At 42.7% G+C, this 24506-nt stretch overlaps 1 protein-coding gene across 1 annotated transcript in view; it reads right to left on the bottom strand.

Annotated features, from left to right (window-relative positions):
- CD58 (CD58 molecule) overlaps positions 1-24506 on the bottom strand; it is a gene marked incomplete at its 5' end in the record, with an annotated part of 49053 nt that overhangs the window by 20429 nt on the left and 4118 nt on the right. The window contains one exon of the mRNA XM_033431271.2: positions 5988-6284. Coding sequence (XP_033287162.1) covers positions 5988-6284 — 297 coding nt within the window. The remainder of the gene's footprint in view (positions 1-5987; positions 6285-24506) is intronic.

Here is a 24506-nt window from a genome sequence, read left to right as displayed (position 1 = left end):
AACGAAGCTTGGTTTCAAGGGAAAATGGATAAGGAAGGTGAGGGGACACTTGGAAGGCCCAGAAGCCATGCTTCATGATTTGGCCAAGAACAGGTCCTGAGCAGAAATGACTGCTGAACCCAGTGCTCAAGTAGCAACTTGGAGCTCTTCTAATAATCACTTCAGAATCCCATGGTCTACTGGAAAACCACCACAGATAATCCTAACCAGGATCATTCAAAATCACATTTGTACTCAGTCTTAAAAGAAAGGAAATTCAGACACATGCTACAACATGGATGGACCTTGAAGATGTTATGCTAAGTGAAATAAGGCAGTCACGAAAGAATAAATCTTACACGATTCCACTGATAGGAGGTTCTTAACGGTAGCCAGATTCTTAGAGACAGAAAATAGAATGGTAGTTGCCAGGGAACTGGGGGAGAGGGGAATGGGGAGTTCGCGTTTAACGGGTACAGAGTTTCAGTTTGGAAGATGAAAAGTTCACCTGTTCTGTTACAGATTCTAGTTTATTGATCTAGTTCAGCCAAAGTCTCGCTGCCCATGACGGGACTTACCACAGCTATAATCTAACAAATGTTAGTTACATCTGTGCCTTAATCAACTGGCAAGAAATGTGCCTACTTCAGCCCTAAGACAACTTAGTCAATTTATAATTAATGAGTTCAGCTCACTATTCTGTAAGAAATGAGAATTTCTTATACATATCTGATGACATTTCTATATTTCCATAAACTTTAATAAAAAGTCATATGCCAGTCCAAACCTTTTAAGGATAGAGCAGTTAATTGTACTTATATGAACATTACCAGCCTCCATGCAATAAAGGTTTTAAGAGGATGGGCAAGGACTATTAAACGCTGATGGTGGAAATTTTTAAGGGGACTTTGAGGGAAGGAGGAAAGCCAGATGTTCACTTACACAGAAGGACGTAGATGCTCTGAACCTAGAGGTACCAGGAAATCCCCCTGTCTAAAATATCCTTTCTGAAAGGGTCTGGTGTCTCCGGAAGATTACTGAGTCTTATTAGTTTAGTCTTAACATACCATCATGGAAGTATGACTTCCTCATTTCTAAAAACAAAAGTATGACTAATCGTTTTGACATTCACGTATGTATTTTTATAACCAAAATCTAAATCTTATTAACTCTTTCTTGGAAGTGTCTTCTGATTCTTTCCTTTCCAAACATCTACTACTAACACCTCTATCTACCTGGATAATCACAGTAGCTTCCAACCTGGCGTCTCCTTTTCCTAATCCACCGTAAATACCTCCCATCTGATTAACCTTCCAGAAATATATTTCATCAAGGCACTTCTCTGCTCCAGTATCAGATACAGTGGCTCTCCACTCCCACAGGCTAAAACCCAGATTCCCAAACCAGAACTTGAAGTCAACACATTAACGGCCAATATCACTCAGTGCCTCCTGATTGAAACTTGCCTCCCCTGCACCTTGCTCCTCTGCAGGCCTTTGCTGAGCTTCCTAGGGACGATCCAGTTAGTCTCACTACCAAAATCAAGCACCTTTGTTGAGTTACCATGGAATTTTTACAATTAAATTATTTAAAAATTATTACTTTTAAACATTTCATCAAGTTTTAAAAAGAGAAACTTAAATGTTTCGAATTCAGTCTTACAAACTCTATACAGGGGCTCGTGAAATGCATTCTATTCTAATTTAAATTCTGAATCAATCTTTTTGTTTGCTTGCCCTACAACTGCCAAATCTCCAGCTTGCAGGTTTTAAGGATTTTTGCTTCTTCAAAGGCATTGCTTGATCCTTCTAACAGGATGCCTGCACACCTTAACAAGCTTCACTTATCTAAAAGGAGTTCATCATCTCCTGGACAAACCAGTCACCCAGTCTGAGAGCCCCGCCCCCCCCCACTACTCTAAATTGTACATCCCACCTCCCAATCATCCTGATCAATTGCTTCCATATCTGCTGAGTGCCCATCACCTATTCAAATCCTTTGCTGGGCTCTGGGGGTACAACGGTGAACAACAGAGAAATTCTCTCTCCCTCCCACTGTCTCCGATACTGGGTAGCTGAACCGGTGAGGGACAGCTATTCACCCAGCTATATCCTGTTCCACTGAGACCACCTCAAACAGCTCAGACTTGAACTGCTATATTGCACTCTGCCTCTTCTCCATCCCCTGGAAACCATCTTACAGAGTTTGCCACCAGTTGGATCTTCCTAAAACACCCTTTAACATAGAGGAAGTAGGCCTAGAACTATACCCACATCTTGGATAAAACAAGTGAAACTGTGAGGCAGGAGAGGGGACAGATGGGTACAGGTTGAGTTGTGCTGGGTGGAGGCACAGAAAAGGCAGCTATGAGGCAAAAGCATTACTAGGACATCTGAGAAAAGCAAGGGGAGGTCACGGGGCCAGATCTCATGTAGCCTTGTAGGCCACTGTAAAGACTTTAGCTGTAACTCAGAGTCAGATGGGGCCACTAGAAAGTTCTAAGCAGAGGAGTGATGTGATTTGACCTCTGTTTTAAGAAGACCACTCTGGCTTCTGTGTTTAAAATTAAACTGTAGAGGGGCAAGGGTGGAAGCTGGGAGACCAATTAGCAGGCTATTGCAATCCTCCAGGTGAGAATGAAGCAGTCCTGGATCAGACCAGAGGACATGATGAGAGGTGGTCAGATTCTGGTTATATTTTGAAGGCAGAACCAACAAAATTTTCTGGTGGAGTGAATATGGTGTTCAAGAGAAAGAGAGGTGTCAAGGATGATACCAAGGTTTCAGCTTGAGCAACTGCAAGGATGGAGCTGCCATTAACCAAGAGGGGGAAGGTTTGGGGAGGAACAGGTTTTGAGGGAAAGGTCATGAGCTCACTTCTGGACATGTGAGATTTGAGAGGCCACTTAGATATCTGAGTGGAGACAGAGTAGGCAGTCAGATAAACACCTAAGGAGCTCAGTGGAGGTCTGGGCTAGAGCTCTAAATCTATGCACTATCAGCACTGAATGCTATTTAAAGCCCTGACATGTGATAAGCCCACCCAGCTGGGTGTGAATGCAGGCAGAGAAGGGAAGAGGTCCAAGGCTTAAGCCTTGAAGTCGCCAATGTTAAGAGGTTGGGGGAGGGACTTCCCTGGTGGTGCAGTGGTTAGCAGTCTGCCTGCCAATGCAGGGGACACGGAACTGAGCCCGTGCGTCACAACTATGGAGCCTGCGCTCTAGAGCCCGCGTGCCACAACTACTGAGCCCGTGTGCTGCAACTACTGAAGCCCGTGTGCCTAGAGTCTGTGCTCCACAACATGAGAAGCCACCGCAATGAGAAGCCCACGCACCGCAAGGAAGAGTAGACCCCGCTCGCCGCAACTAGAGGAAGCCCGCACGCAGCAACAAAGACCCAACGCGGCCAAAAATAAATAAAAAAAAAAGAGGTTGGGGGATGCAAGGGGATAAGGGAACGAACCAACAAAGGAAACTGAGAAGGAACTGTTAGTGACTTAAAAGGAAACTAGAGTCGGGTGGTGCCCGGATGCTAAGGTGAAGATGTTTCACAGAGGAGGGAGTGAGTAGCTGTCTCAAAAACTTCTGAGAGAAAGATGTGGATGGAGAATGAGTCACTGGATTTATTCATGAGGAAGTCATGAGGAGTTTGGGTACAGCAGTGGGGATGAAAGCCTGTTTGGAGTAGCTTAAAAGTGAACAGGAGAAAGGGGGTATGTAGACAGCTCTTCCAGTAGATTCTCTATAAACTGAAGGCAGAAAAGTGGGTGGTAGGTGGAGGAGTAGAGGGGCCAGAAGAGGGCTTGCAATGATGGTACAGATAATCGCTTATTTGTATGCTGATGGGAATGAGTCATTATCTCGTGGAGGAAATTACTGTAAGGAGAGAGTGGGTAGAATTACAGAAGTGACATCCCTGAGTATAATGAGAGGAGGTGGGATCCAGGGCACAAGTAGAGGGTTTGGCTCCAGATGAGAACTCAGCAAGCTGAAAGTAAGAACTGCCGAACAGGAATGGTAGAGAACAGGGGATACAGGGTCAGGCACAGGTAAGCAGATAGGCTAGTGGTGAGAGCTTGTCGAAGTTCTCTTCTGGTTGCTCGTTTTCCTCAGTGAAACAAGAAGCAAAGCCTTCAGCTGAGCAGTGGGTCTGGAGAAGGAGGTGTTCAAGGTTTGAGGAGAGAAAAGGTAAACTGCTGGGAGTGGGTGAGTGAAGACACTAGGAACATATTGGGTTTAGCTGCAGTAAATCATCAGAATTTTAAAGTGTGGGACTCTGCAAGGTGATGTGCTTTTCTGCAGCTACGAGGTGTGAGCACAGAACGTTGGATTGCACCTGGCTGGACTGGGCTCATCCAGTCAAAGTTCAATCATTGAGCACGACCAATCAGCAAAGGAGCAAAGAAGCTGGGTGTGTCTGCAACAGAGTGAGCCCAGGGAGTGAGCACGGCACTGGGGCGCAGAAGGAGGGCAGGGAGGACATCAGTGGGGGAAGGACTGTCAGAGTTGGCAGAGCAGAGGAACTGAGCTTCCAGCAGAGGAAGTGGAACTGAGATACTGAGGTGATGGAGGGAATGGAATCACTGGTAAAGACAAGTTCTACATTATATCTGTGGGCAGAGGTAAGACAGAGTGAAGGAGAAGATCATTACAGGAGAGGAGAGCAAGGACTAAGAAGTCAGGATATTAGAAAGAACTTTTATTTAAATATTACAAAAGCACCAAGATTATGACAGCAGGAACATCAGAAACAGTGAAAAGGAACCAGGCACTAAAATAATCAGGAAATATTGGGGTGATGTTCTTAGCAGCACTATTTACAATAGCCAAGACATGGAAACATTGTAAGTGTCCATCAACAGATGAATGGATAAAGAAGATGTGGTGTATATAAATGGACTATTATTCAGCCATAAAAGAAAAGTGAGAGAATCCTACCATTTGTGACAACATAGATAGACCCGGAAGGCATTATGCTAAGTGAAATAAATCAGACTGAGAATGCAAATACTGTATGATCTCTAAAAAGAGAGAAATCTCTAGAAATCTTTTTAGATTTAGTGGAACGTAAAAAGAAAAAAACCAAGCTCATAGAAAAAGAGATCAGACTTGTGGTTACCAGAGGTGGAGGGTGGGAGGAAGGGGAGTTGGAGGAAAGTGGTCAAAAGGTATAAACTTCCAGTTATAAAATATATGAACACTAGGGATACAATGTGCTACATGATGACTATAGCTAACACTGCTGTGTGGTATGTAGGTAAGTTGTTAAGAGAGAAGATACTAAGTTCTCATCACAGGAAGAACATTTTTTTCCTTTTTTCTTTCTTTTCTTTTTATGGTATCTATACGAGAAGACGGATGCTAGCTGAACCTATTGTGGTAATCATTTCACAATGCATGTAAATCAAACCACCATGCTGTATGCCTTCAACTTGTACAGTGATGGATGTCAATTATTTCTCAATAAAACTGGGGAAAAAAAGAAACATTAAAGTGTACCCATCAGCCTCTGGATGACTGCAACAAGGAAAGTGCTTTAGAGATGAGGGAAGGAGAATAACCTGGAAACATCAGCGAGAAGCACAGAGGAACCTGTATCCTATCCCCAGTTCCAGTTTAAAGTGGTAAGAGGAGGAAAAAAAAATCCCACCTCCTGTGTGAGCTGCAAGGGGAAGCAGGAACTTTAACTTATAGAGCACCAACTACCCATGGTTCAGAGTTCTGAGCTCACTGATGCCACTACATCCCTTTCCCATTCCCAGCAAGACAAGGGATGCTGCTGCCAGCAGCTCTGCCCAACGTGTGCTGTTCTCCTGACCTCAGTCACATCCTCTCCTCACCAAGAGGATGACAAGGGAGCTGAAAGTGGCTCCTGTGTACCGGAAAGAGAGGAAAACCCTGACAACAGGTGATGACTAATTTTTATTTCTCATAAACCAATGATTAGTATTAGTCTCTTAAAACAGTTAGAAATCTGCCATTTGAACAAACCCATTTATGGCATACTCACCGATCACTCTGAGGGTGAACTTGGTGTTATTTCTAACACTTGGGGATTCAATTCCGTACTCATCTTCGTCCGATGGTGTTAACTTGTAGATTGTGAGGTTACCCGACACAGTGTCTAAGTCAACTCTATCTTTAAAAGATAGAAAAGCTCTGACTTCAGATTGGTCATCCCATTCTACAACTTTATCCTTTCCTCTTTTCCACACAATCTCCTTAAAGGGTTTAAAACTTGATGTGTATAAAGTTACACTCTTGTTCACAGCTCCATATATTACTTGGGAATCACAGCTAATGAAATCTAGGAGAAAAAAAAGAAATTGGTTAGGGAAGATAACATGACTTGATCAAAAGCAGAAAATTATCTTCCAAGATGCCTTGTGGGGGGAAAATGATTAAATTTAGTGGTAAAATTATTCATTAGCTACTTTTTGTACTAAGCTGATAAACTGCTGATAAAAAGTATAGGAAGGAGAACATGCTTGACCCTGTAAGAGTTTATTCTTTAATAGGGAACTGGGGCCCACAGAAATCCAAGAAATGGATTCAACATTTAGGGAGCACCAACTACGTGCCAGGTACTGTGGGCAATGCTGGGAATATGGCAGCAAACAAGACAGGTGTCACTCCAGGCCCTCAAGGGAGGAGACACTGAGCAGACAAGGAGAGCCACCCAGGCAAAGGCCTTTCCTAGCAAATCACGCTGAAATTGACATAGGACAGCAAACCGCCGGAAGATAAGAGGAGTCTGCAAGCTGACAGCCGGGTGAGGAGGGGAAGGAGAGATGGCCAAGCAGACAGAGGAAGCAGCCCCTCTGAAGAGGCAGGCCTTAAATCAGGAAGGCGCTGGGCGTGTCTGAGGAAATAAAAGCAGTTCCAAAAGGCTCAAAGGAAGAGAGTAAGGGGGGAACGGGTGGGGAATGAGGCTGGAGAGGCAGGCAGGGGCCAGACCACAGGGTCTGTGAGTGAGGGGCTGGGCCATGTCCGGTAACATACGCTAAGCGTTTGGAATTTATCCTAATGGCAAGGGAAGGTCACGGACAGGGAAGACCGGCATGACATTTAAGTTTCAGTAGGTTGCCTTTGTCTGCAGGGTGGACACTGGTCAACAGGGTAAGGATGGAGGGCAGAGAAAACCCAGAAGGGCAGTCAGTGCGGGAGCAGTGAAAGAAGGCTGGACCGGGAGACCAGACCAGGGCGCCGGCAGTGGGGATGGATAAGTGGACAGACTCTACATTTGAGAGGGAAATGAACAGGATTTAGTGATTGGATGAGAGGAGTTAATGGTGACTGCCAGGCCTCTCTGCTGGCTGACTGAGGTGCCATTAACTGAAATCAGAATGACCAGGAAGGAAGTCAGGGAGTGTGATGAAGATTACGGTCTCGAGGCCTGGGTGCGGTGGCGTGTTGGAACCAACTGTTAGCCTCTCTGCCGGACTCCGTTCAGGGAAGCCTGGAGAGCTTGGAGTGCACCACAGTGGGAGTATTTATAGCAGAGAAACTGACTCATGCTTCAAATCAGAACCTCCCACCTCCTCCACATCAATCCAGTTGTTAAACATTTACTATTACTACTAGATTGGGATATTCTTGATACCCCAAAATGGGCTTCAATGCATCGTGCTCCAGACTTGACTTCCTTGTTAAGAGAGAAGAGCAGCTGTTAGGGGAGAGACATAAAAGAGAAATTAAAACTTGATTGATTGAAGTTTTTACCTAGAAGCAATCAGGGTAATTGACAGAGTACAGGAAAAATCAAAAATATTAAATAGACCAATTGCAGGCAATTGTATCCAGTAATTTCAAATAAGAAGCAAATACGCCCCATTTGTCTACGTGCAAGGATTTTTAGAACCCACCTCCCTTAATCCAGGGAGGCTGCCTGCAATACACCAGCATCCTTCTGTGGCTTTCCTGACCATGCACTGTTTCTCCCAATCAACCAGAGCCCATGAAAAGGCATGAAAAGGAATAAGATTTGAGGGGTGAGAGTCTATCCACACACAATAGTGGCGGCTCGAAATGTCTTGTACATGAATAGATGAATGAACGGATGAGGGTAAGTAGGGTGGTGGAGGAAGAGAAGAGGTCTCAGTTGAACTGCCCCTCCCTGGCTGCATAAAGCTGGCTTCTGTCTTTCCCAGGGGAAGGTGATGTTTCCTGGGCTTGAGAACAGGAAGAAGAAAAGTCTGGAATGGAGCTAACGGTGGAAAAAAGGGGGAGACCAGTTCAGAAAAAATCATAGTCATTTTGAGCTGGAAGAAACTCCAACAATTAGTCAGTCAAATTACCCCCATTTCACAGGTGAAAGGACAGGGCACCAAGAAAAATGGAAGAAGATGTTACTGAACGCTTACCCTCTGCCAGTTACGTGTTCACGTACTTGTGTCCCTTTTTAATCCTCTCCACATCCCCGTGCAGTGGTGTTGCTAACTCCATCTCTCAGGCCCCGGGAGACATATCAATTGCTCAAGGTCACTCAGCAAGTTTATGGTAGCTGAGGGACCAGAACAGACCTGACATGGCCCAGCCCCTCACTCACAGACCCTGTGGTCTGGCCCCTGCCTGCCTCTCCAGCCTCATTCCCCACCCGTTCCCCCCTTGCTCTCTTCCTTCGAGCCTTTTGGAACTGCTTTTATTTCCTCAGACACGCCAAGCGCCTTCCTGATTCAGGACCTGCCTCCTCAGAGGCACTTCTTCCTCTGTCTGCTTGGCCATCTCTCCTCCCCCTCTTCACCCAGACGTCAGCTGACTGATGGATGCTAAGCATAAGCGACCTGCAAGACATCTGCGTGGAGCTGTCCAGGAGGCTGCGGGGTCCACAGGTCTGCGGGTTCCCAGGGGAAGATACAGATTTGGGATTCATTGCATTTGTAGATGCTATGTCTACCATTTCCTTCCTATAGTAAAGTCTTTTCTGTTGCACCTCCAAGACTGATCCTAAGGTAAGTTACCAATATGACTGCTTCCAATGAAAAAGAGTAGGAGAAAGAAGAGTGAATTTTTTTCTCAAGGTCACACACCCTGAATGAATGAAAGAATGAGCAAACAAACAGCAGCTAAGGAAAGGAGTCAGCAGTGAGTTGCTTACTTTGCTGATAACAGTGAATGGTCAGAAAAGGGACCACAGGGATGCTACCTTACCATGCCAGAGGGCAGAATGAAAAGGGCACCGACTTTCAAGGCAGATGCGCCCAGGGCGAACCTTCAAAAGTTCTCGCCACACTAGGTTTCCTCAGCCTAAAAAACAAATCATAATGCCTACCACAAAAGATTGTTTTGAGGTTTGAATAAGACTGAGAGTCTTTACACAATGGCTGAAATGAAGTAGGCTTTCAACAGGGTTTTCCCTCTTTTTCTTTCAATGATTCAGGCCACCATCAATGCATTCACTGTAGGTGACCCTGGCTGTGTGAGAACTGGGCATAGAGTGAGTTTTTGCTGTTTCGAAGTAGGGAGAGATAGAGGTAGGGGAAAATGTATCAGTGATTGCCTAAACAGATATTCTGTGCTAGACAGAATTTTTTTAACTGTTAGAGGTTTATTTGTTTGGAAGAATACTGAATGATCTTTTCTTTTGAAAGATATGAGGGTACCTAATACCTATATGTACTGTGTTTGTTTCCAATTTCAAAGACTCTTGCAGTCTTAAAAAACATCATCATTATACCCAGTTTTGATAGTTCTTCTCACAGGGCTTGAAGTCCGAAGTGGAACTCAAATATTTTGCAGACAAAGTGACCTGATTTTTGATTTAGAAAATATGGTAACCGTAACTACTGGGTTAATGAAATGGGACCTCCCCCAACTCCCAGCCACAAATTCCTCTGTGCATTTTCACTTGAGTCCTGGGATTCTTTTAAAAAATATTTATTTATTTATTTGGCTGTGTTGAGTCTTAGTTACAGCACGCAGGAACTTTCATTGCGGCGTGCAGGCTCTTTGTTATGGCGCGTGGGCTCTAGAGCATGCACGCAGGCTCAGTAGTTGCAGCGCACAGGCTCTCTAGTTGTGGCATGCGGACTCCAGAGTGCGCAGGTTGTGTAGTTGCGGCACGTGGGCTTTCTAGTTGTGGCGCACGGTCTCTAGAGCACGCGGGCTTAGTTGCCCCATGGCACGTGGGATCTTAGCTCCCCAACTGGAGATCAAACCCGCGTCCCCTGCATTGGAAGGTGGATTCTTATCCACTGGACCACCAGGGAAGTCCCGGGTCCTGGGATTTAGACTGACTGCTATTTTTAGTTTATTTAATCAAACACTTATATAGCACTTACTATCTACTAGGCAGTTGGAAGAACTCTACAAATATGTATTCAGCAAATCCTCTCAAAAACCATATCAGGACTTCCCTGGTGGCACAGTGGTTAAGAATCTGCCTGCCAATGAAGGGGACACAGGTTCGAGCCCTGGTCCGGGAAGATCCCACATGCTGCGAAGCAACTAAGCCCGTGTACCACAACTACTGAGTCCATGCTCTAGAGCCCGTGAGCCACAACTACTGAGCCCACGTGCCACAACTACTGAAGACTGTGCTCCTAGAGCCCGTGCTCTGCAACAAGAGAAGCCACCACAATGAGAAGCCTGTGCACCACAACGAAGAGTAGCCCCCACTGGCTGCAACTAGAGAAAGCCTGCACGCAGCAACAAAGACACAACGCAGCCCAAAAAAATAAATAAATAAATAGATAGATAGATAGAAAAAAAAAAACTTAAAAAGAAAAACCATATTAAGCAGCTGTTATTTTTAACCCTATTTTGCAGATGAGGAAACTGTGACACACAAACGTTAACTGACTAGCTAATTAAGTAGTGAAACTGCTTTTGAACCCGGATAGCCTGACTTTTAACCATTGCTTCTTATTTGGCTAGCTATGTGGTATATGGCTATTAAAGACAGTGACATGATACAGGGTATGTCAGAATGCAATTTCTAGAACGTATGGGAATAGCAGATGTTGGGAATGAGAAAAGTCAAACCATTCTAGTCGGGAGTCAAGCACACCTCTGAAACCTAGAAGGGAAGCATAAGCTCAATGGTCAACACATCACTGAATGTCAGGGCTGGACAGGTCCTCAGAGGACCCTGGCCCGCCCCACACCCATCCTCATATACATGAGGAAATTGCGAAGAGCTGACTGAGCAAGATGGCGATGAACCCAAATCTCCAAAATGTTACATGGGAACCCAAATTTAAACTAAGTTTCATAATGCTGTTGTTTTTTAAAAATAATTTTAGATGTTCAATGGAAAATGAGACAGGGTTTCATAATTAAAGACCAAGAAACTAAGTTGAAAGTAAGGTCTAAGAGTTTGCACTTCTCATGTGTGATGGCAAGGAATATGTGACATGTGAAAAAGTAAGAGAGGGTGAGGGGACAAAAGAGACTCGAAGGCAGGAAGGAAGAAAAGCTGGAGCGGCGTGTGTGGCGAGAAAACAAGGGGCAAACAAAGAGGTAATAAGGACACAAAATCACAGGAGCAGCTGAGAAGCCTGTGAGAACTAGCAAATGAAGCCCTGAGATAGAGACCAGCCGTTCAGCCAACAGAGCAGCCACAGACGGGCCAGGTGTGACCTACAAGGGAGCGGTGGAGGCTGCAGCTCTAGTGAGGCTGGCTCGCCTAGGGAGAGGCCCCTCAGCTCCTACCCACGTGAACACGTGCAAATTGCCGGATCTTCTAAGTTTCCAAGAAATGCTGGACGTTCAAATTTTACGGGAACACAAAAATCAAATTTTATGGGAACACAAAAATCAAATTTTATGGAATCAGTGGGCAATTAATTCCAATCTGAGCGGAGGGGTATCCCATAGTCAGGCCAGCCCCATGAGGACAAAGACAGGGTTGTTCTCCATCTTTGCTGCATCCCCTGCTGGCACATGAAGGACATTCCATAAATATTTGTTGAGTGAATTAACTAAACTGATTTAAATACAACTTAAATGTCATCTAAAAGGCAGGGCTTCCTGACAGAATTACAATATTGGATAGTCACCCCAAACCCTGAGCTTTGCAATACCTCAAATCGCTGTGGAACCTGGTTGGAGAACCATGACTCAGCAAGGAGAGGTGGAGACGTTTAACTGAAGCTGCAGAATGGCCTGGGACCCCTCGTATGCTGTCAGAAGAGAACTCTTTCCTCCTCACTGCCTGCCTCCAGAACCAAAGCAAGACTGGAGGGTCTGCTGGCTCCCCACTCGCCATCCCCTTCAGGTTTAGCGGGGTTTCACCTACCACATGTTGTGGTTGCACCAGATGAGCTTACACCCACTCAGGATATCAGCCCTTCATCAATGTTAACACCCTGTCTGAGGTTTGAGGAGATGCAATTGTTTCACTGATGCCATTGCTGAGAGCCGAGCTAACCACTCTTCTGGGATTTGGAGGAAAGGTTTTTCTGGAGTTTTTTCTTAGAAATGAACAATGTGATTTTAAAATACTTCCTTCTCTTCCTAAAATTTCTTCAAGGTTCCACATGGCTGCAGATTTTAGCAGTTAAGGCAAAAATTCATTTGATGAAAAGAGAAAAAAAATCCCCTGAAAGTTTCAGTACCCAAATACATAAATCTTGGTATTTTCCCCTGTGTGTATGACACCATAACAACAATTCGGTTAAAGATTCATTCAAGCTGGGAGATAGGAGGGCCTTGGGCATTTTTGTACCCAAGTGAGCAGCTGGATTTCTCCTGCAGACAGGGGCTTATGACCATGACCTTGTTCCTCTCACTTCAGCATCACAGCACACTTTCAGTTGATACCCACTTGGGGTACTGGAGCGGTGGCAGCCTGCGAAACTAAGTGTCTGGAGTCACAGACACACATGCTCACAGTACGGAGAGCAGCCACTCTCCTCACGTGTCTATGTCAGGGCTAGTGTCAAACAATCTGTCCTATTAAGTCTACAAACATTCTGTTTGTCAGCCCCCATGTCCCAGTTTGGGCATACGACATATGCTCACCAGGTACATGGATAATCAAAAGAAGAGCACCCAGTCTTTTCACTCAAGGAAGTTTAGTGTAGCTCGTTTCTTTAACCTAGCTCTTAATAAATCCAATCCAAACGAGCCCTAGACCAACTCAGCCTCAGTAATAATATTCCACAACAGCAACGCACTTCCTGAAGGCTCACTGTGTGCCAGGCACTTGTTCCAAGAGATAGATAGATGGATGGATAGATAGATGGACGGATAGATAGATGGACGGATAGATAGATGGACGGATAGATAGATGGATAGATAGATGGACAGATAGATAGATGGATGGATAGATGGATGGATGGATAGACAGATAGATGGATAGGCTCATTTATTCCTCAACTTAACTCTATGAGGTAGGGCTTATTATTCATTTATTCACTCACCAAATATTTGTTGAGTACCTGCTATGTCCCAGGCACTGTACTAAGCAGTGAGGATACAGCACTAAACAAATCAGACAGAATCCTGCCCGCTTGGAGTTTACATTATTGGTGAAGGTGGGGATGCAGGGCAGGGAGGAACACATTAAATGGGAAAGGTGATGTTAAGTGCTACTGAGAAAAATAAAGCAGTGTATTGGGGAGGATGATTAATAGTGAGAAGGGAGGTTGCCATTATACGTGAGGTGGTCCCAGCTGGCATGTGAGCAGGGCCCAGAAAAAACGAGGGAGTGAGCTTGAGCGTGTGGGGCAGAGCATTCAAAGAGTGAGAACCACTAAGTTACAGTTGAGGAAACTGGGGCTCAAAGAGGTTCAGAAGCTGACCGTGGTCACTCAGCTGGTCCAGGACAGAGCTGGTGTCCAGACACAGGTGGCCAGCTCCAAAGCCTGCACTGTTAGCCACAGTGTGAGATGCCTTGGTCCTTCCTTGTCAATTCCACCTGCATCCAGTCCCCGTCAGTGATTTCTGTTTCCATGAGTGCTGAAGGCAGAAATCTACTGGTCTCAGATATGTCACCATGGCTTCCCCGTCTTCAACTATTTCAGACTGAAACTGCAGCCCCCTGACTCCCAACAGACAATAAACCCCCTGGTCCCCCAGTCCCAGAAACTCCACAGAACTCGCCTCACATATGCTCTCAGTTGTCAAGCTATTCCTTGTCTCCTGGATGAGTGCATCCAGAATTAAGACGTTTGTTCTTTAAATCAACTTCCTTTTGAACGTCCCTGTTTCCTGTCATGCTAAAATACTTGCCTTTTTAACCCCTTATTCTTGCACTTAAAAATCCTTCTTTCACCAGACATTTCCCTCTCAATCTGTGCAGTCCGATTCAGTAGCCACTAGCCAATGTGGCTCGCGAGCCCATGCCACGTGGTTAGTCCAAATTGAGATGTGTTGTTAGTATAAGATACACACCAGACTTTGAAGGTCAAGTATGAAAAGGGGAATGTAAAATCTCTCATTAACATTTTCCATATCAACTACATGTCGAAATGAAAATACTGTGGGTGTATTAGGTTAAATAAAATATATTATTAAAATTAATTTTACCTGTTTCATATTATATTTCTATTTAACAGCACTACTCTGGCTGGCTCTTTCAAGATACCCATATCACATCACGCTCAAAAGCCACATTTGCCTTTGACTGTTCTTGTCTTAGATAGGATATATCTGAGACCTACAGCATGCTTTGGAGAATAAGGTTCTTACTAGAGCTATTTAATGCTCTGCAAGTCTTTTTAAATCTATTCTCCAAAGTCTGATTAAAGGTATTTCAATGCACTATTGATCATTTCATTAAAAATTTCTTTATAATCCCTATTATTTTCTAGTTACTCAGTTCATAGTTGAGAAACTCTATTACAACTAATTTATGATGACATAGTCGTTAGTTTCTTATTAATAGGAATTTCTTATTATTTTCTGAATGTGTACAGTAAACTTCATTTTTTTTTTCTAGTTTTTAACTGTTACATGGGAAAAACATTCAGAAACTACAGACCAGAGAGGCTGATGGAAATTCAGACACTGTTCTTAACAGACATTCAGGGGAACATTATGAAAAGTGAAGGTCACTAGGAATCAAAACGAGTTCATTTCCTCAGAACAAGCCTATCAAAATAATTTGGTTCCCTGAGATGGATACTTGCTAAACAGAATAGATCAAGGTCACAAAGGATAGAACTCTGAACTAATAACTTTCAAATGGGGGCAGAGACCAGACATGATTTCTTACAGTGATTCTGGGCAAGAGGTCCCCTCACTTTCACTGGTTTCATTTTGAGCCCCAAAGTCCTTGGGCTAAGAGCTCATCAGCAAAGGCACGAGCAGCATTGAGAAGGAGAAGGCCAATGCGCGCAAGGGAAAGGGACTGAAAACAAGAAAACCAAGAGGCCAAAGGAGAGAATCCCATGCCCATAAAGTAGCTAAAAGACATTTTCCTTTGGGTCTGGTAGATGGGCACTGAAACTTATCTCCAAAGAGGAACTGCTAAAATGTTTTCCACACTTTTTGGGGGACGGTATCACTATTTTAGTCACACTTCATATTAAAACTTGTCTGGGGCTTCCCTGGTGGCGCAGTGGTTGAGAGTCCGCCTGCTGATATAGGGGACATGGGCTCACGTCCCAGTCTGGGAATATCCCACATGCCGCGGAGCGGCTGGGCCCGTGAGCCATGGCCGCTGAGCCTGCGCATCCGGAGCCTGTGCTCCACAACGGGAGAGGCCACAACAGTGAGGCCCATGTACCGCACACCAAAAAAACAAAAAAACAACTTGTCTGAGCAAATGGAAAAGGCTGTATCCAGGTTTCACCTTCAGTCCTGAGATGGAAGCTTTTATCTGTGACTGCAGAATCTAAGGTGCTGTGTGCCCTTAAGTAAAAACTTCAAAAAGCCTTCTGTACTCAAGAGAAAACAACATGAGAAGAAATCAAAAGACAGAAAACTTGTGCACACAAGGGCTGATGTATGCTGCCAAACTTTCTGCTTTTAAACAGAGAAAGCAATGCCTACCATCAAAGCCTATACGAATTAAAACACATTAGAGTGAGACATGCTGGGACCCAGCCCCACCCCCCAGCAGGCCAGCAGGGCTGGCAGCCAGTGGAGTCAGGGGAGTCAGCTGCCCACACTACTTGGCTCTGCCACAGCAGAAGAGTGCATGCAGCCCATATAGGGGGCAGCCTAGAGCACATAACTCTAGTCACCAAAGGGGATGGGGAGAGTCCTGCTGGGCCCCACAGGACATCTCTTACATAAGGCCACTTCTCCAAGACCAGGAAACGTGACCAACCTACCCGCTACATAGAAATAAACATAGAGAATCAGACAAAGTGAGGAGACAGAAATATATAACAGACAAAGGAACAAGACAAACCCCCAAAGAAGAACTAAGTGAGTGGAGATAAGCAATCTAACCAATAAAGACTTCAGGTAATGATCTTAAAGATGCTCAGTGAACTCAAGAGGAGAGTGAATGAACTCTGTGAGAAGTTCAACAAAGAGTTAGAAAATATAAAGAAGACTCAAACAGCTGAAGAATACAATAACTGAAATGTTAAAAATACACTAGAAGGAATCAACAGGAGATTAGATGACACAGAGGAATGCATCAGTGAACTTGGAAGACAGAGTAGTGAAATTCACCCAAGCTGAACAGAAAAAAAAAGAACTTGAAAAAATAAGGCTAGTTTAAGAGACCGCTGAGACAACAGCAGGCACACTAACATTCACATTATAGGGGTGCCAGAAGGAGAAGAGAGAAAGGGACAGAAAACTTATTTAAGTGATAACAGCTAAAAACTTCCCTAACCTGAGAAAGGAAACAGACATCCAAGTTTAGGAAGTACAGAAAGTCCCAAACAAGATGAACCCAAAGAGGTCACACCAAGACACATTGCAATTAAAACAGCAAAAGTTAAAGATAAAAAGAGAATCTTAAAAGCAGTAAGGGAAAAGCAACCAGTACACACAAAGGAACTCACATAAGACTTTCAGCTGACTTTTCAGCAGAATCTTTGCAGGCCAGAAGTACATCATGATGTACTTAACGTGATGAAAGGAAAAAAACTTACAACCAAGAATATTCTACCCGGAAAGGCTATCATTCAGATATGAAGGAGACAAGCAAAAGCTAAAAGAGTTCAGTGTCACTAAACCAGCTTTACAAGGAATGTTAAAGGGACTTCTCTAAGCAGAAAAGACCACAACTAGAAATATGAAAACTCAAAAAGGAAAAATCTCATTGGTAAAGGCAAACATACAGTAAAGGTCAACCACACAAAAAGCTAGTAGGAAGGTTAAAAGACAAAAGCGATAAAATCATCTATATCTATAGTAAAAAGTTAAGGAATACACAAAATAAAAAGATATAAAATATGACATCAAAAACATTAAATGTGGGCTTCCCTGGTGGTGCAGTGGTTGAGAGTCTGCCTGCCAATGCAGGGGACACGGGTTCGTGCCCCGGTCCGGGAAGATCCCACATGCCATGGAGCGGCTGGGCCCGTGAGCCATGACCGCTGAGCCTGTGCGTCCGGAGCTTGTGCTCCGCAACAGGAAAGGCCACAACAGTGAGAGGCCCGCGTACTGCAAAAAAACCAAAAAACAAAAAACATTAAATGTGAGGGTGGGGTGGGCAGCAAAAACACAGGGTTGTTATAATGTGTTCAAACTTAAGAGATCATCAACTTAAAATAATCTCATAAAATTGACTCATTATATAGTTATACATGAACCTCATGGGAACCAAAAGCCTATGATAGATACATACACAAAAAAGAGAAAAGAATCCAAACATAACACTAAAGATAGTCATCAAATCACAAGAAAAGAGAGTAAAAGGAGAAAAAAAGAACAAAAAAGAATTGTAAAAACAACCAGAAAACAATGAACAAAATGGCAATAAGTACACACCTATCAATAATTACTTTCAATGAATGGACTAAATGTTCCAACCAAAAGACATAGAGTGGCTGAATGGATTAAAAAAAAAAAAAGACCCATCTATATGCTGCCTATAAGAGAATCACTTCAGATCTAAAGACATAGACTAAAAGCGAGTGGACGGAAAAAAGGTATTCATGCAAATAGAAATAAAAAGAAAGCTGGGGAAGCAATACTTACATCAGACAAAACAGACTTTAAAATAAAGACTGTGGGGCTTCCCTGGTGGCGCAGTAGTTAACAATCTGCCTGTCAATGCAAGGGACATGGGTTCGAGCCCTGGCCCAGGAAGATCCCACATGCCGTGGAGCAACGAAGCCCAAGCACCACAACTACTGAGCCTGAGCTCTAGAGCCCGCAGGCCACAACTACTGAAGCCTGCGTGCCCAGAGCCCGTGCTCCGCAACAAGAGAAGCCATGACAATGAGAAGCCCACTCACTGCAACGAAGAGCAGCCCCCACTCATCGCAACTAGAGAAAGCCCACATTGCAGCAACGAAGACCCAACACAGCCAAAAATAAATAAATTAATTAATTAAAAAATTAAAACAAAGACTGTAATAAGAGACAGAGAAAGAGATTACATAATGATAAAGGGACCAATCCAACAAGAAGATAAAACAATTGTAAATATCTATGTACCCAACATAGGAACACTTAAATACATAATGCAAATATTAACAAACATAATGGGAAAAATTGTGACAGTAACACAATAATATTAGGGGACTTTAATGTCCCACTTACATCAATGGACAGATCATCCGGACAGGAAATCAATTAGGAAACATTGGCCTTAAATGATACATGAGACCAGATGACCCTAATAGATATATATAGAACATTACATCCAAAAGCAGTTGAATACACATCCTTTTCAAGTACACATAGAACATTCTCCAGGACAGATAACATGCTGGGCTACAAAACAAGTCTCAATAAATTTAAAAGACTAAAATCATATGATGCATCTTTTCCAACCACAGTGCTATAAGACTAGAAATCAACATAGGTAGTATGCTTTTTTTACATCCATCATAGTAATACTTTTTTGGATCTGCCTCCTCAGGCAAGGGAAACAAAAGCAAAAATAAACAAATGGGACTATAGCAAACTAAAAAGGTTCTGCACAGGGAAGGAAACTATCAACGAAATGAAACAGCAGCCTGCCGAATGGGAGAAGCTATCTGCAAATGATATATCTGATAAGGGGTTAATATCCAAACTATACAAAGAACTCATACAACTCAATAGTAAAAGCAACAACAACAACAAAAAAAACCTGATTAGAAAATAGGAAGGGGACCTGAAAACACATTGTCCAAAGAAGCCACAGAGATGGCCAACAGGCACATGAAAAGATGCTCAGCATCACTAATCATCAGGGAAATGCAAATCAAAACCACAATGAGGTGCTACCTCACACTTGTCAGAATGGCTATCCTCAAAAAAGACAACAAAGAACAAGTGTTGGCGAGGGTGTGGAGAAAAGGGAACCCTCATGCATTGCTGGTGGGAACATAAATTGTTGCAGCCACTATGGAAAACAGTGTGGCAGTTCCTCAAAAAATTAATACAAACTGCCGTATGATCCAGCAAATTCACTTCTGTGTACCTGAAGAAAACAAACACACTAACTGGAAAAAAACATATGCACACCAATATTCATTGCAGCATTATTTACAATAGCCAAGATATGGACGCAACCTATGTGTCTACTGATAGATGAATGAATAAAGAAGACGTGGTATTTATATATAATGGAATATTACTCATCCATAAAAAATGGAATCTTGCCTTCTACAACATGGATAGATATAGAAAGTATTAGGCTAAGTAAAACCAGTGAGACAGAGAAAGACCAATACCATATGATTTCACTTATATGTGGAATCTAAAAAACAAAACAAACAAACATTCAAAACAGAAACAGACTCATAGATACAGAGAATAAACTGGTGGTTACCAGAGGGAAGATGGATAGAGAGGGTGAGTGAAATAGGTGAGGGAGATTAAGAGGTACAAACTTCCAGTTATAAAATAAATAAGTCATGGAGATGTAATGTATAGCATAGGGAATATGGTCAATAATATTGTAATAACTTTCTGTGGTGACAGATGGTAACTAGACTTATTGTGACCATTTTGTAATGTAAAAAAATATTGAATCACTATGTTTACACCTGAAACTAATGTATCGATAATATTGTAAGTCAATTTAAAAAGGGAAAAAACAAATAACCATAATAGAGTGTACAATTCAATTTTTTTAATTACAGTAAAAAGACAGCAATAAAACAAATTCCTAGATCTAGTTCTTTAAAAGTAGTTGTAAGTCTTTTTCAAAATTCCTAAAAGATACCTGTCAAAAATAAACAAAAACAGCAACAAATGGAAAAATGTGAAATTTCATTAGATCCTGGTATTTAAAAAAAGACATCCTTGTGACAATTGGAGGAATTTGAGTAAGAGTAGAAGTTAAGTGATATTGTGAGATTACTGTTAATTTTTATAAATATTATGTTACTGGGCTTATGCCAAAGCATTTAGGAGTGAAGTGTGGGTGTATAAAGAAGGTATAATTATGACAAAATGTTAATAAATACATAAATAAAACCCCATTCTGAATTCTATGGCCCAAAGAAGGTTCCCCCACCCCTCTACTGTAGATTACAATATTGGATACAATCTGTGTGATTGGTAATTTGCTGTCATATAATTTCACATGCTTTAGCAAAATTACGTTGGACAATATATATGTTATATATAAGAGATTAACTATGGCTGCACCAATCAACAAAAAGTTGCTTACCTATTCTTGGGTTGGGAATACATAGACTTTGAGTCAAACAGACCTAAGTGCTAGCAGGTTCTACCACTTATTTGTTGTGTGAACTTGGACAAGGTACTTGACCTACCTCAACTTTGTTCTCCTCCTTAACAGTCTCTACCTTATAAAACTGGTGTGACAATTAAATGAAAACAAAAATCTAAAACTCTAAGCACAGCACTTGGCACAGAGCATGTGCTTAATTCATGGCAACTATTATATACACCCCATTATAATACTGGATCTAGTTTTTTGAGAGGAAAACACAACACTATTTTGATTTGGATTACGTTTCATAAATAAAACCTCACAGGCTCTCTGAATCTTAATTAAGCAAAGCATATGAACAAGTCTCACATAATAATGTGAGATAATGATAATTTAAAATGGGGAAATGTTTGACCAATACTTTACCATCTAATGTCCAGATTTAACAATTTGTATTGTTAAAAATATTAAAAGAGATCAATGAAAGAGGGGCTTTCCTGGTGGTGCAGTGGTTGAGAGTCTGCCTGCCAGTGCAGGGGACGCGGGTTCGAGCCCTGGTCTGGGAAGATCCCACATGCCGCGGAGCAACTGGGCCTGTGAGCCACAGCTACTGAGCCTGCGCGTCTGGAGCCTGTGCTCCGCAACAAGAGAGGCCGCGACAGTGAGAAGGTCCGCGCACCGCGATGAAGAGTGGCCCCCGCTCGCCGCAACTAGAGAAAGCCCTCGCACAGAAATGAAGACCCAACACAGCCAAATAAATAAACAAATACATTTAAATCAATGAAAGAAACTTTATATGAAGTGGTATATGACTTGGTTCCTGCATACAAGGATCTAAAATCTAGCTGGAGAGACAACTGTCAAGATAAAGGATCCATAAAAGGTCAACCACAGCAGAATAAGGCAGGCGCTGCTAATGAGAGCTAACTAATACAACAGTTCCTATTTTTGATCTTGCTACTTGCCCAGCGCTACCTAGGTCCTGTCCACATGTTACCCCACTGATGCAAACCAGGGCCAAATCCTGCCAGCCCTACCTTCAAAACACACCCTGCTATCTTCAATTCCTCACCCCAACCCCAGTCATTTCTTACCCACCCCCACCCAGTCATTGTTCCCGCAGCCTCCTAACTGGTCTCCCTGCTTCTCTTTTTTCATCAGCAAGGACCGTCCTCCACCCAGCATCTAGAATCATTCATTTAAACACTCATCACAATTTCACTCCTGTTCATAACTCTCTGAGACTTCCTATTTCACTGGGAATAAAAAAAATGTAGTCTTTCAAAGGGCCACAGGGACTTCCCTGGTGGCGCAGTGGTTAAGAATCCGCCTGCCAATGCAGGGGACACGGGTTTGAGCCCTGGTCCGGGAAGATCCCACATGCCGCAAAGCAACTACGCCGGTGTGCCACAACTACTGAGCCTGCGGAGTTCTAGAGCCCACGAGCCACAACTACTGAGCCCAGGTGCCTAAAGCCTGTGCTCCAAAACAAGAAAAGCCACCGCAATGAGAAGCCCGTGCACCACAACGAAGAGTAGCCCCCTGCTCTCTGCAACTAGAGAAAGCCCACGCACAGCAACGAAGAGCCAACGCAGCAAAAAATAAATAAATAAATAAATTTATTGAAAAAAAAAAAAGGGCCCACAAAACTTTATTTCTAGGGTCCAGCCCTGACTACTTGTACAACTTCATTTCCTATTTACTCTCCAGCACAGTGCCCTCCTCGAAGTTCTTTAAACGGCTGAAGCCTATCTCAGGGTTTTTGCTGCTGTCCTCTCTGTCTGGAATACTACTCTCCCAGATGGTAACCTGGCCTGCTCCATCATTTCCTTTTAAGTCTACACTCAACTGTTACCCTTTTAAAGAGACCCTCCCCTGACCACACTATATAAAATACTAACCACCAGAGAGTGACAATGAAATATCATACCTCCACCCCATGGAGCACTATGAAGCTGTTAAAAAAAAAAAAAAAAAAATGAGGATGCTCTCTATGAACTGATATGGAACGATTTTCCAGACATATGGTTAATTGACAAAAACAAGGTACAAAAGAGTACACAGAGTATGTTACCTGTTGTTTAAAAAAGGGAGTTAGAAATAAACATATGTATCTGTTTATAACTGCAAAAAGAAACAAAGATAAAACTGAAACAAATTATATGTTATGGGGGGAGAGGAAGGGGGGGAATAGAATTTCTGAGTATATATATATATATATATATATATATATATATTTTTTTTTTTTTTTTTTTTTGCGGTACGCGGGCCTCTCACTGTTGTGGCCTCTCCCGTTGTGGAGCATAGGCTCCGGATGCACAGGCTCAGCGGCCATGGCTCACAGGCCCAGCCACTCCGAGGCATGTGGGATCTTCCCGCATGTGGGATTTTCCCGGACCGGGGCACGAACCCGTGTCCCCTGCATCATTAGGCGGACTCTCAACCACTGCGCCACCAGGGAAGCCCCTGAGCATACTTTTTTATGGTCATCCCTCAGTATCCACAGGGAATTGGTTCCAGGATCCCAGTGGATACCAAAATCTGAGGATGATCAAATCCTTCATATAAAATGGCATAATACTTGCATATAACCTATGCACATCCTCTCATATACTGTAAATCATCTCCAGATTACTTATAATACCTAATACAATGTAAATGTTATTTAAATAGTTGTCAGAATGTGGCAAATCAAGTTTTGCTTTCTGGGACTTTTTTTTTTTTTTTCCTGAATATTTTTAATCTGCAGCTGGTTGAATCTGCAAATATGGAAGGCCAGCTGTATATGGTTTTGATTTGAACCATGTTAATAGTTTACATATTTAAAAATTAAATCAAGGTGGGGGAAACCCTAAAACTGAATAGAAAGAGAAACAAATTAATGCAACTATGTATCACTTTGATAACATAACCACACAGAAGAAAAATTCAAATAACTTGAAAATACAGTGTTCTATACATATTTAGTGGGATATATGAAAGAATAAAAAGAACTGCTAAGAAATCTTGAACTGTGTTTAGTAAAGTTTGTGCTTGGGAGTAGTATTGGCATAGCAATTATGGAATTAGTTTGTGTTTAATGTAGATTCGGAAAATATACTAATGCTACTAAGAATAGAATTCACGCCATGGGGAAGGGAGGTACTAATATGGAATGGAGGAAAAGGAAAAACTGAATTGTTGGATTAGCTTTTGCAGTAACAAGATAAATGCCTGACTTTGTGAAAACTATTTCCTAGCACTGAAAACTGACAGGGCCTAGAAGCTATGGCTCCAAGAGCCTTGAGCACACCTAGCACCCAGGTCTTAATTTCTAAATACCATCCCCCACTAACAGGAAAAAAGGAATCTAATGATTCCAAGGCTGAGTCAGGAAAAGAACAAAATGAGTCCAGAATACCCTTCTACACCAGAAAGTAAGGAAAGTGCTCAAAACTGAGGGAAACATGGCAAAAGGACACTGAAACTTGGAAGGGTTCCCACTTGCCAAATACAGAATCACTGAGCATCAAAATGAAAAATGACAGGAATGCCATCTTAAATAATACACGAGTCCTTACTAGTATTAAAAAAAAAAAGAAAATTAAAAAGGGAGGTGCAGAAGCTCTTTGTTACTGAAGAATGTCAATAAAGTATAAACAAAATAGGTATACAAAATTGCTATCTACAAACATTTTAGCAGGAAGAATCGCCACTGGGTTGTAAAACATTGGGTGAAAGATTGGTGGAAAACAGGATATTCACACAATCTCAAAGTGTTACTTAATTAATCAGGTATTACAGACATACCCATTTTATTGTGCTTTGCTTTACTGTGCTTTGTAGATATTGCTTTTTTTG

Source organism: Orcinus orca, chromosome 1 (genome assembly GCF_937001465.1).
Source record: "Orcinus orca chromosome 1, mOrcOrc1.1, whole genome shotgun sequence".
Lineage (NCBI taxonomy): Eukaryota > Metazoa > Chordata > Mammalia > Artiodactyla > Delphinidae > Orcinus > Orcinus orca.
Note: the sequence above shows the minus strand (reverse complement) of the source record. Positions and strands in the feature narration are given on the sequence as shown.